Source organism: Sylvia atricapilla, chromosome 1 (assembly GCF_009819655.1).
Source record: "Sylvia atricapilla isolate bSylAtr1 chromosome 1, bSylAtr1.pri, whole genome shotgun sequence".
NCBI classification, from domain to species: Eukaryota; Metazoa; Chordata; class Aves; order Passeriformes; family Sylviidae; genus Sylvia; species Sylvia atricapilla.
In genome coordinates this window covers 106,544,958-106,558,823 of record NC_089140.1, presented here as the reverse complement: position 1 = coordinate 106,558,823, position 13,866 = coordinate 106,544,958, and the positions used below count along the sequence as shown (strand labels likewise).

The 13,866-nt window shown below is 37.3% G+C and overlaps 1 protein-coding gene across 11 annotated transcripts in view; it reads left to right on the top strand.

Annotated features, from left to right (window-relative positions):
- ZNF521 (zinc finger protein 521) overlaps window positions 1–13,866 on the top strand; it is a 230,707-nt gene that overhangs the window by 102,833 nt on the left and 114,008 nt on the right. For all 11 annotated transcript variants that reach the window (XM_066330097.1, XM_066330141.1, XM_066330080.1 and 8 more), the window contains one exon: window positions 10,422–10,506. In XM_066330097.1, the coding sequence (XP_066186194.1) occupies window positions 10,422–10,506 (85 nt within the window). The remainder of the gene's footprint in view (window positions 1–10,421; window positions 10,507–13,866) is intronic.

Below are 13,866 nucleotides of genomic sequence, written 5' to 3'. Positions count from 1 at the left end.
ATTTTTTGACTACTATGGGCCAATTTCATGGCAAAATTAATAGATTAATAGTAATCTCAAGGCTTATGAAGTTGTTACAATGTTTGGGAAGAGAGGTGACCCAGCAGGTGATAGAATCCAAATAAGAAAGAGGCCTTTAAGAGATCCAAACCAGGAAGATGGCTGTACCTGAAGTTCATACCTGTTTTTTATGTGAAAGTCAAGCAAACACAAGACATGAAGTTATAGGAGGAAACTGTGATCTGTTCTTTGTGATACTCACAGGGCTGCTTCTTAAGTGACTGTACATGAGAACTGTTTTTCACCACTGCTCAATAAAGTTGTTATATATGATGTGTGTATTACTTTGTCTCGTACAACAAATATAACACCCAGATTTGTTACTCTGTCATGAGGGAAATAAAAATGGGCTAACCATTAATTTAAAATGGATATGTAGCCCCTGTACTGCTTGTTTCACGAAATTGTACAAAATGAACATAACAAAACCACCTGACATGTAGTATCTTGTTTAAGGATACTGTTCTTTGACCTGCCAGAGCTCTGTGATGGCAAATAGTTGATCTTATGCCTGGTGGTTCAAAACTGTGAGGTACCTTTTTTTCCTGCCAAAGCCATCTTTCATTTATACTGTGTCCTGCATTGTATTACAAATTATTGGATAAATATGTCCTGTACTATTTTATACAGCATATTTTGCTGAGTATGACATCAGTAATGAGTCTCTTGCTAACATCCACCCTCAACGTGTGACATTCTAGGACAAGAAGCAAAGGGGACAAGTGGACACACAGGAGGCTCGCTCTGAACATCAGGAAACACTGCAAGGGCAACCAAGCCCTGGCAGAGGTTACCCAGACCGGTTGTGTATCTCTTTGAGATACTCACAAGTCATCTGGATGTGGTCTGGCTCTAGGTGACCCTTCTTGAGCAGGAGGACTGGACCAGAGGATTCCCAGAGATCAGCCTCACTTACTTTGTTCTTCTGTGGTTTCTACCCATCCTTTGGGCCCATCTACCAGATGTATGTTGATGCTACCCTGTTGTTCCTTGGTGGCTAAACCTTTGTTGCTGGTATATGGCTCCATAAGTCAGTGAATAAAAGGGCAGGGACCTCCCTAGTACTGAGCATCTCAGTACAGTCCTATCGATAATAATGTGCACTTCTAGGAATAATTTTTAATGCCTATGAAAGGCCTTCGAAGAGTGTCTTAGAAATACTGCCACTTCAAAATGCAGCCATTTCAAAGTTACTTGCTGCCTGTGTACTCAAAAACAAGGTGGGAGGTAGAAGAGAAGGGAGCTGTTTATTCCCTTTGGTCATATGTCCACAGTTTTGGTGTCCTATGTTGGGATAAATTTCCTCTGTATTTTGATAATTCAGATTTTTCGCAGCATTCTCTCTAAAAAGGTGCATCTAATGGCTTTTCATATCTGGAAGGCCACCTATTTCTCTGCATTTTCCAGTAGGAAATGGTGTGGTTCACCAACAAAGAATGATCTGAGACTTCAAGCTTCCAGATTTCCTTCTGTGTTTGCTTTACAATTGCTAGAACAGTCCTCTTGGTTTCTGCTCTGATGGCTGGAATAGGTTTAGGGCCAACCTATAGGTACATGGCTTTATGCTTACAAATTCTTGTAACCATCACAAACAGTGGCCAACTTACAATTCATCCTATTGTTCTGCTTGGTGCTTCTCTCACAGGCCTAGGTAGGGAATGTCTGCATCACCTGGTGATTTTCCCAAACTATCAGTCTTAACCATAGTTCTTCATTTCTCAAATGCTCTCTGCTTCACAGCTGGTTTGTATGATGGTTGTTGAGTGGTTCAAGTCCTTCAAACCTAGAAGCATGGCATTCTGCATCTGAAACAAATTCTGCTTTTTTAAATTTTTTTTCTTTTTCAGACAGGGAAATGGTAGACTGAAGCCCCATGTAAAAAGACATTAACTTATTACAGGATGTACCTAAGAGGAACTGCTGGTTTTTAAGAATTAATGTAAAAGATTATGAAATAGGACAGCAGCAATTCTGTGAAGTTCCCTTAATTCCCTTAGAGGAGAGCAAGTATTTCTTCACAGGGAAAAAAACAGTTATACACAAATCATTGTGGATAGTGTTGAAGAGTGGCTGAGCAGAGTGCTTGTTTTGCTGGTACACCACTTCCTTGGGCAGCTGCACTGCCCCAGCAGAGGTTTTTCAACTGGGCACACAGTCAAGCGTCATTGCAATGTCAGCAGCTGTGTGCCAGCTCAGATGCTACCAGTATATTTGTTAACGTTGATGTGGCCTAAGTGTATCCGTAGAGGGTAGTAGTAAAATCACAGCAATATGATTGTAGGACTTTGTTCATGGCATATTTTGTAGTGCCTTTTTAAAACCCCAGTCTTGCCCATGTTATCGTGTGAAGCCTTCATTTGTGAAGTCCCATTGACTTCCCCAAGTACAGAGCTAATTGCATGAGAAGGATCTAAGGGGTTTACTCCTTCTCTTGATACTTCAATGAAAATTAATTTCTTATATATTATGTATGAGTAATATATTTCTGTTTGTACATTAATATTAATGTTGCATATTTTTAAGCACAAGTTCTATTCTGTAGGATTAAATTATCTTGGTAAGTAATACTGCAGAATTCAGCTTGAGCTAAAAGTGGACAGTTAAGGGTAGGGGGAGGGTCCTGAGTCACACTTTGGAAACTGAAATTAATCAGCATTAATTCTCCACAGAGTGGGAGAAAAGCAGTCATAGTGTTTAAATTAGAAAAAAGGAAAAGAAAAAAGAAAAAGAAAAAGAAAAAAAATGTATATAAAAAGCCCCTGATTTTGCCTTTCTGTTAAAATCCAGACAGCTTTTACAAAATCTGTGATGGAGAAAAGAGACAAGAGTATTCTCTTGTGTGTACTTGCAAACTATTAATTTTATTGGGCTACATCTGTTGCTGATTGTTGGTGAAGAAAGTAGTGGCTTTATTGAATGACAGTCTGTCTCAGTATGTCTTAAAAAAAAAAAAAAAAAAAAGGCAAAAAAAAGGCAAAAAAACCCAACTTTAAATAGGGAAAAAAATATAAACTTACTCAGGATATCAGCTTTTTGAGTCTCAGACCTGCCACATCAAGGTCTATTGCCTGTGCTTTGATGCCACTTCATCTGCAGCATTATCAGTGTGGTGTTGGTCATAGTTCCTCTTCAATGTCCATGGACACACAGCAGCTCTGACACAGGTGCTGAGTGTTGAGATGCCTCTGGATGGTTAACAGCTCTAAGGCTTCAGAGGGTCTCAGACTGCACCTTTGGTTTAAGTGCAATATTGCCTTTGGTTTTAAGTGCAGTGTAAGGGGACAGAAAGGGGTGGGGATGCTGACAGAAAGTTCAGTTGCTGATACAGCCCCAAATTCCTGGGTGCTGCTCAGCACATGCATGTGCACTGCTCAGGGACTCAGCCTCACCCAGGATCAGGCCTTCAGAAAGAAAGACAGAAAGAAGTGTATTTGCTTTTTAGATCCCAAATCAAATCCACACTACTTTAGAGCTGTTTGTATTCATAAACTATGTAAGCCTGATATGAAGTAATTGAGAGAGAAAATAAATATACAGCCATGTGCTGCCAGGTTTTCAAGTTATTTTTCTGACAGGTATTTCACTTCAGTACTGAGTTTGAAAGGCCTAGAGAGAGTTAAAGGATTAGAGATCTCAAAGGGAAGAGATGCAGTTTTTAAATGTGGCAAGATGTGTTTTTTTCTGTGTGGGAATGTGAGACATTGCAAGGTAATGCTCTTCGTCAGCTAGGGGAGGAAAAGGTTTGTAACTAAGAGACATTGAAGACAGACATGATTAAATGCAGAATCCAGAACAAAGGTGAAAGACAGAACAGCAGACCATGAGTAACAGAATAGAGAAGAAAAGACTGGTAACATGAACATTTGTATTTCTGACTCAATATATTCTGTGTAAGCAGCAAGTAACTATAATGAAAGAAATGAGAGAAAATAACATTCCTTTCCATTTTTCATTTTGCTTACCTTATGGGATTGTATTCTTTCCACAGGCATGTACACTCAGACTCTATTACAATTTAAGACCCTGCTAAATGAAAACAAAACAGAAAAATACTCATAAAATCTCCATGAACATGTTTTTAAAAGTAATCAGGAAATACTAATTTATGGGTTTTGTGTGAGCAATTACAAGAGTTGGTAATTAGTCAATTAAAAAGAAAAAAGCAAGATGACATTGCCCCATAAGCAAGATAAATAACTAACTATGCAGTGAAACTGGCTAACATATACTTAGTTTTCTGAGAGCTTAAGGTTGACAAAATAAGCATCCAGGAAGATAGAAAAGAAATCCTCAATTAAGGTACTGTCAAAATTAATCTGACCTCTGATGAAAAATGGCTAAATAGCCAAAGCTAGGACCATGGTTGCTCTTGTGTATCATGAAGGGCCAAGCACACTGCTAATGCTTAATAAAATAATGATGTAAAAAAAAAAAAAATCAGCTGGCAGCATTAGGAGTTAGCACTGGCAAATTGCTATAGTTGGTGTGCAAGTTTTAAATGTCTTAACTTGTTATCTTCATATGATTTTTTGGATGCTGTTCACTTTCTCTTGTCAGGTTACTGTTCTGTCAGTTTAAAAGGTTGAATTAACTCCACCCTTTATGTGAGGGAAACTGAGTGAATGACTGATATGGGAGAAGGGAATTAGAGGATGTGAGAGGTGTGGTATCATTTTCTTCACAACAGCAGGTTGTCTCGGCTGTGTCATTGATCCATACAATCAGTCTGTGCTAAAGCTGAGGGGGGAAAGCCTTGAAAGTCCCCTTCAGTAGTGTGACAAGGGCAAATAATGTAATTAGGTGTAAAAAGGAGGTTATTGTTGGGATAACAGGTACACGTCCAGACCATTTTTGATAGGGCACAGAAGTGACGTGTGAAAGGCCTATAGACCAAACTGGGAATGCCTGTAAACCTAAGACTTTATATGCCATGCAGTAGAAGCTATAAATGATATTTTGGTTAGTTCATATAGGGAATAAGTATTCAATTAAAAGGGGCATGGGTACAGGAGATCCAGAAATGGTATATGGAATCAAGGAAGCCAGTACTGTTAAACAAATGCTTTGTTGTTGAGCTAGTGGCATATCCTCCCCATGGAGAAGAATGAAGTACAGATTAGAGGAAATATAATGGAGTATAATATACAAAAAATGGCTTACAAAAATATCCATTCCAAAATTCTCAGCAAAAGGAGGTGAAGATAAAAGGAAACATTAAGCAGATAAACCTGCGTTAAGAAGAAGCATCAACAACCTGGGAAAAGGCCACTAAGCAAACATTTAACAGGGAATATAAGGCTTATGCATGAAGCTACTGGTTTGTGAACTTGATTTAAACAGTGAGGAACAGAAGAGGAAGGCTAATCAAAGACATGATAGAAGAAAGTTTGGATTTAATGAAGGATAGAGGGCAAAGATTCACAGAGGGAGGATCATGCTTAAAATTTTCAATAAAGAGTATTTTGAGAGAATAGCCACAAGTGCTGACAGAGAAGCCTATAAACATGATTTACCAGGATTTTAGCAAAGCTTTTGAAACGGTATAGCACAAAAGACTAATCTGTTGGGTGAATAAGTACGGCATAGGGAGAGATACTTTTTTTGATTAAAAAAGAAAAGAAACATGATCTCGGGTATGGAAAGCATAGGAGTCTTGTGAATTGAAGCAGGTTGGTTTGGAGGGGTGTAAATAATGGAAAGCCTTAAGAATCATTATGTGCATCAATTTTGTTGAACTTGTGCAGCGTATCAGCAGTCTGGAAAAAAGAATAAGTAGTATGGTGATGAAATTCCCTGATAGTACAAAACTGGGGAAATGTCAGAACAAAATAGGCAGGTGATAAAATACTGAATGATTTTGACAAGGAGGTGGAGCATGAGCCAATAAGTAGCACATGCAGTTCATTTTCAAGTAATATAATGAGGCTAGGGAATAGAAAAAAAATAATGTATCAGTACCTCAGTCACAGGGCACAAAAGTCTACACAGAAGTATTTTCTGCATACTTTTGAAACACTTCTGAGTAGAACTGTAAATCCTCTGGTAATGTGGTTATTAATTGTTTTGCTTCATTTATAAAAGCAAAGCAAATAAAATTCTGTGCACAGAATTGAAGTACCAATTGAAAGTTCATATTCCTGGGCTGTTTATAAAAGCAACAAAGTCTCATTTCACATGACATGGACACTCTGGGCACCTTTATAGAAAAGAAATTCAGAAAACTGCAGAGTGATAAGTGAGGATTGGGACAATAATTAAAGGTCTAGGTGACATTAATTATTCAAAAGGTTAGGGAGACACATGCATATGCCCAATCCAAAGCTCTTTAAATGAAGTCACAGAGAAGATTGGAATGCTGGAAGGCTTTAAAATGGTTGTGAAAACAGGAATGCAAAAGGCACCCAATGCTCTTATGAGACATTTGTTCAAGCAGTTACTCTTCTACAGTGATTGTGAATTGTTCCAGGAATGATTCGGGCCTCAGATTTACACTCAACATGGAGGAGACAAATTGCCTTGTAGGTTCTTGGCAGGAGAGGATTCAGTGAAGGAGCATGAGCTTGCATATTGGAGAATTCTTCTTAAAATATGAGGTGATAATAATAGCAATAATAATATTGATAAAAGGAAAAAGTTAAACCACTTTCTTAATCCTATGTGCCTTTCTCCTCTGGAACAAATCTTTGGGAGTTTTTGAAAGACTGCACAGTTTAGAACACATTGAATCTTGTCCATTTGCTAAACTGGTCCTGTCTGAGTCCATACGGAAATGTACTGACAAGAACTTTCTGTGGCCCACCCTTGCTGATTTGAAATTATGCTCTTACAGGAAATACGTGTCAGCTTTTTTCTGTGTTTGTAGGGAAGAATGACAATATTGTCATTCTTCTGTCTCCTCAGGAGACTGGCAGGTGTTCTTCGGGAAAAGCAGCTGTGGCAGGTTAGGGTGTAAGTGCCCTTAGCTGTCCACTCTTCATTGTTGTGTGGAATGGATATGCTCAGGGTTGTGAGCTGAAGCAACAGGGTCTGGGGTGCCTGCTCAGTCCTGCTGGGTCCTCCACAGGCTTGTGGCTTGGGTAGAGGGGAAAGGGAGCTCAGAAAGGGTTCCCTGCTGCAAACTGCTGCAGCGGGACAAGGCAAGAATGGCTACCACAGCCCTGAGCTCCTTTCTGTTTCGAACCATCTTGTACTGCAAAGGCTGGAGACACTCAAGAGAAATTCAAATGCCTCCTTGAGTCACAATCCAATTTTTCTTGTGGTGTGTCATACAAGCGCTGCAAGGCTTCTTTCTTTCCTATTTAGGCAAGGCAAATGAAGCTGAAATATCTCGGGGTTCATTTTTGTCTTATTCCTCCAAGTGTCCCCTTTTTTGGGAACACAGTGTGAGGAGGGGCTGGGTCTCCCCCCAGGTCTCACCCTAGCAGGGAATTGGGATCAGACATGAAGCTCATCAGGACATGGGAACTCATGTGAGCAGTTATGAGTCCTATGGTTCTGACAAAGCTTGTGAAACTAATATGTAACTTGCAGCAAAGGACTTCCTTAGAATGTGAAACGTACAGAAATAAGTATGTGGGTTTTGTTCAACATGATGTGAAAACGACTGGGTTTGATCACTTTGAAAATCTAAGAGTAAGTGGAATTTACTGAGTATGCTTTTAAAATAAAAACTTGATCATGCACAAGTTTAGACACTTTGAGATGAGTGTGTGTTGAGCTAATGAAAGTTGATGTCAACATTTTAGAATATGCTTGGAAACAAAAAAGAACTAGTGCTTGATCAAGCAGCAGTCACAAAAACAATCTTCCCTTCATGATAAAAAGAAAAACTCTGTGTGTGATTCTGCAAATATGTCAGATCATTTTGAATAGGCTAGTCAGTGCTAGTAAATTATTATTTTTTGTTGTTGTCAAATCACTTTACTTTTTAGCATTTGACTTCAAAAAATACCCAACCTTTGTATGTGTTGTCTTTATCTACATCAGTCATAATTTTGCTGACAATTCTTGACATGCACTCTGCATTGCTCTGCTAACAAGAGAAAAGACCAGCCATTACATTTATGTTTCTTTGTTTTTCAACAAAGTCACATATCAGGAATAATGCTAGGGGTATGCTAATAAACAATACATAGTGCCAGTCATCAGGGAGTAAGAAATATTTTCTAACTAGTTCTAAAGGGAAACAACGTTTTAAAAAAAAGGGAGAGTGATTGTTATTTATGCAATATTGTTGTTCTGTATGTCAGCATCAAAAAGCATCTTGTAAAGAGCTTAGAATAATATATCGTTGATTGTGACTGTCATTATTTAGAGGTCTTTGCTAGATCTAGATGTGGTGCAGGAAGGTTAAATTTACCAATACATAATAGAAAATCCTTAGACTGAATCTGGTTTTCTACTAATGTTACCAGTATTGTCACAACAATGAAAAAAGAGAACAAGTGTTTTATCTTTAAGAACAACTGGCTTTACAGATTGTAACAGTAACACTAGGTCAAAGCAGATTCGGTTTCTGGGTGTCCATTGATTTTTGGTTGCCTGCATAATGATTTAACTTGGTTAAATTTTGAAAAACTAAGGTTAATTTAAATGAAAAACAGCAAAAAAGCTTATGATTGTTTCCACTGTGAAGAGACACAGCACATTTTATTGTCATTGAGAAAATTAAAATAGCCTCTGTGTATGCTAAGCAATGGGAGATTTGTAAAGAGGAGCCCACAGGAGCACTTAATTTCAGAGTTGACTTTGAGTAGTCACTAATTTTTCAGTTAACTTAGTATGGCAAAACAACATATTTTTGAAGTCTTTATATTCCTGCCTGCAGGCCTGGAGTAGAAAGATGCTTAATAGATGGGCACTTTATCTGTCTGGGACAGGACATCAAAATTTAGATGCTGATAAAAAACCCAGCTGTCTTCATTACTGTTTGGAGTCAAGTAAAAAAAGCCAACACCTTTTAAGAAATATAATTGATAATACCAGCTGCATAAAACTTCACAAGTTAAATATATACAAGAGAGACTGTATTTTTGATGCACGTTATCCAGTGAACCCTATTTCTTCTCCAACTAATATATGGGAAATCTGCAATTTAATACATCTGTACCAGCTTCTTGTGACTTTACATTCTTTAAAAAATATGTGTTTTTCTGTGTTTTTTTCTTCTTTTTGCTGATGTAGGCAAGGTGCCTGTGGCTGTACAGAAAGATGTGTGTCTTTTGAGTTACTGCCTTGATGTGGCAGTTCAGGGCTTACCTTGACTTCATTGCATCTTCAAAACAAGAATTGAGCTCTTCAGGACTGTTACCTTAGGACTTGAGTCCTTGATACTACAATTATGCAGTTGAATAATTTTATGAATCTGACTTGTCTCATTAGATGCCTGGATAACTGCAGATTTTAAGTCTTAAGAAGAAAAAAACTAAACCTTACTTTGAATACACTCTTAGTTTTCACTTTTAAAACAATGCTTTCCAATATCAACTCTCTGGCCAATTCAGATCAAGAAAAATAATGAGAGAAAATGCAGTTACATTTTTAGAATGTTGAAATGTCTTGGACAAGTTATATACCTTGTAGAAAAGTAAAAGAGCAGATTTTTTTTAAAGACATCAAGACAGAAATGAAAAACATGTTCTGTGCATCAAACTGAGCAGACTAATGCATTTCCTGGTTTATAATGAAATTTGAACTGTATACCCCATGATTTTTAAGTAAATCAAGCACAATCTAATGTGGCCAGAAGGCATGCTCTCTGGCTAATTTCCAGTCAGGCTTCCCAGTTTAATCTGGGTTTGCCAATAGATATTATTGGAGCAAATGTCCTGGTACAGGAACTTTTTGTGCAGACTAGCTGGGAGGTTTTCCTCCTTGAGAAATGGCAGCCTAATGGACCAATTAAAATGTGTGGTGCAGAGAAGATTCTGCAGCCCCACTGAAAATGTGACAAGCATATTTCTCATTTCTGTGTTCTTTTCCTGCTTCTCCCTTGTTCTGTAGTGGATCTAATCCATTGGTGTAAAATAAAGGATCCACATTGATTTCAGTGTTGTTTGGCTTACATCCCATATAGCCTCATTCCATTTTGCTTTCCATGAGTGTGATACTGATGTTTTAGCAATACTATGTGTCCATGGAGTTAGGAAGTTGACAACAATCTCTACCAAGTTTCAGAAAACTCTAATGAAAGGTACTACAGAACCTGCAGAGTGTTATTTTTTTTAATAATAATAATTAAGACTTAATGAAAGCATTGCTGGAGAGCTTTAAATGACCACTGTGGACTTTGTATTTTGAGTTATAATGAAATTATTACAATTGTATGTTTCAGTAAATTTTATCTACCCTTGTTTCTTTAGAAGAAGACCTACCAGTGCATCAAATGTCAGATGGTTTTCTACAATGAGTGGGATATCCAAGTTCATGTTGCAAACCACATGATTGGTAAGTGAGCACTAAAACTTCTCAAAGACAAATGCCCATTTTTCTTACTCATTATCACCATTGTCTCTAAAATTAAACACAGTTAAAGAGAAATTAATTGTGGATCCATCAATGATTAACTGAGGCATGATTGATTTTTTTATTCATATTATTAGACTTGATAAAGCATTAGCATATTTTATTTTCTGCAAGGGCTAGTTTAGACTTCTGCAGAGAATTATATATCCACTGCCAGTCAAAACACAGGTGATTAGCAAATTAAACTTCTAATCATTTTTGCATTATTGAAAACAAACTAACAGGAATGGTTAATGAACTGGATGTTAGCTTTCCGTAGAGTTTTAGACAGGTTTTAATTTCAGAAGTTATTATGGTAATGACACTACTGTGTACTTCTCAAGCACCTCAGCACCAAAATCAAAACTGGTGAGTTTTTGTCATTAGGAAACATAAATAATTCAAATGGCCATAAAATAGTATTGTTTGTTATGTTTGAGCAGTCTGAGTATACAATTAAATACTATAAATTATTTGAAAAAGTAAGGAATTGTAGTATACAGTAATAGAATACACTCTTTAAGGTACAAGCATTTAAGAAAACGTCTTTTAGAATTCCTGAATCCTGATGTTTACAAAGCTGTTACAGTTGTAAATTGGAATAAAACAAAAGCTGCTTTTTCTTTGATATTCATATTTTCCTATTATTTGCTGATTCCCCCAGGTTTACCCATAATGTTTTTAATTTGGTAACTACTCAGTAATAGCACTAAGAGTTCTATCAGCCAATTAAATTTATCAAGCACATCATTTGCTCGCTAATAGGATAACATTGCTGGGATTGTCTCCTGATTTTTTTTTCAGTCTTTTTTCCAAATTTTGCTTTTCAAAACAGAGATGGATACCACTGATTTTTTACTCCTGCTTTCCTTATGCTGGTTTTCTTGTTAAAATAGCAGAAAATCTTGCAAAGCATAGACCAAACAATATTGTATAGAAGATACTGATTATATATCCAACAGAAGAGAATTTGCTTGATTTTTCCACTTTCTAGTTTGGTGGTAATTCTTTTTTTTCTTTTGAGGTAACATGCAGATTTCTTCCATGAACACTTAGCAATTTGGCTGCACTGTGAAAGAAAGTCATCTGCCAAAACTTTATGGCCCATTTCTATGGGTACTTTATTTAAGTTGTTACACATTTAGAGCGTAAACATTTTATATTTTTCATAAAAATGAATCAATGGAAATGACAACCTGGTTTTGCAAAGGAGTCAAGCAATTTACCTGTTAGGTTTAGCCTTAGTTTTGATATCTTGTGGTTTTGGGTAGGAGATAACTTGAACTGCTTCAGAGTGTTCGATCTGTGTATGAGATTTAAAAGTAGGGTACTACTAACAACAGAACTCAGTATTTCTGTTGTTTTGTTTCAGTCCAGTGATTGAAATGTTCTTAATTGTAGCATATAGTGATGCTGAAACTTGATGGGGTGTAATGGACACTGTCTATAAGGGATGATGCTGGAATTGATAATGTGTTTTCTTGCTACCCACTTCCCAGATGCCTCACATTTTTAGAATAGGTCCTCACTTATTTCACTAAATGCTCTGATTTATTTTTCCTTCTATTTTCTGAAGGAGTTTTATTAAAGAGTCATAACAGGAAGAGCAATATGGGGAGAGAGTCAGTAAAGCAGGACAAATCCATTTAACTAGCTTCAGCCTGCAGATCTGAAAAGATGTATTTTCTTAAACTGAGCTATTAACTGCCTATGTTTAATTTCTTAAAGCTGGATGAGGTTGAATGAGAAAGAGAATCTTTTAAAAAATATTTAATTGTTTTGTCTGTGTTCTATCTAATCATGCATGATATTACTTCATGACATAACCATAGTGACACAGATTTAAATGTGCTTAATATAAAATCTTCCTAGTGAAATAAAGGAGCTTGCAAAACATGCAGGGAGATTTGCCGGTCATGCGTGTGGTAATCTGTGTTCAGTGGAAGATTCTTATCTGCACTGCCAGACTTAACAGTGCAGCTCCCAATGATGTAGCCTCGATTAAACAAATGCAAGGGGATTTTGTATTGGGGTGGAGTGAAAGGAATATCTGCATTCTGGAGAGTTTTGAATGTGACCTCGGAATTGAAGCGCAAGGAAAAATAATTTCTGATCTCCAGTTCTGTTAGTCTTCTCACTACTAATTGGATTTTTTCCTTGGCTATCTTTCTAATTTCACTCTCCCCCCCCTCCCCTATAATTTATTTCATTGTTCACAGGCCTTTTTCCAAGGCCACATTCTGTCTAGAGAGAAAGGTTCAGGGGGTCACATCAAGCTGTTTTTAACCAGCCTTAGTTTATGTACATCTGCAAGTATTCTTATTGTATTTATACATAATACTGAAAACGTGAACACAAAACACATTTGTGTGAATATATATATAATATACCTGTAGTTGTCTGCATGCAGGTCAGTATGTAGATTGAGAAATATATTAGATTAAGCAGTGGAGTGAATATTGGCTTGTTGACACAGCACATTAAACAAACAAAAAAAAATATGGTTTCCTAAAGACATTGGTCCCTCCCTTTTTTATATGTATCTGATAAAACGTGTCTCCTTGCCCTGATTTCCTAGTAGGTGATTGCCAGAACAGGATGTAGTGTCTTTGCTTCTCTAGGAAAAGGAAGGTAAGGAAGCTTCAGGAAAACACAGAGAAAGAAAAGAGTTTAAATGCTAGAGAGAGAGAAGGTAATATGGCAAGGCAGGAGTTAAAAGTCAAATGTTGTGATAATCCTAGATCAGATGTAGGGGCAGTAAGTGCCTTTACAGACATCATTGCACAGTGTCAGGAACTGTTATTTCCTCTCATAGTAAAATGTTCCCATTATCTGTGTTGTGGTTATTGATGGTTGTAGTGTCTTCTTACCTGAAGAACTCCATAATCATAATTCAGAGAAGAGAGAAAAGGGGAGGCACCTGGGACATGGGACAAAAGTGAATGTGGAAAGTCATCTGCCAAACTCCACTCAGAAATAAGTGGGAACCACTGATAGAGATAATGCTCAGCCAGCTGAGGGAAACAGTTGCTGCTCAACATCATGATGCAGTTTGAATGCCTGGAAAAGTTGATGGTGTCCCATCTAAGCACTGTGCCCCTTGAACATGATCCCGGGATGTAAACTGAGTTCATGTTGCTAACATCCACAGAGAGAAGTTGCATTATGGAAGGTCACTGAGGCAAAGCTATACTTATAAAACCCCAGTGTGAAACTTAGACTTTTAAATAAGGCAACTGGAATTACTTTGTTGGCTAAAATAGCTCCACTGAGGGTAGGTATTTTTAGGTTGTATGTATGTGT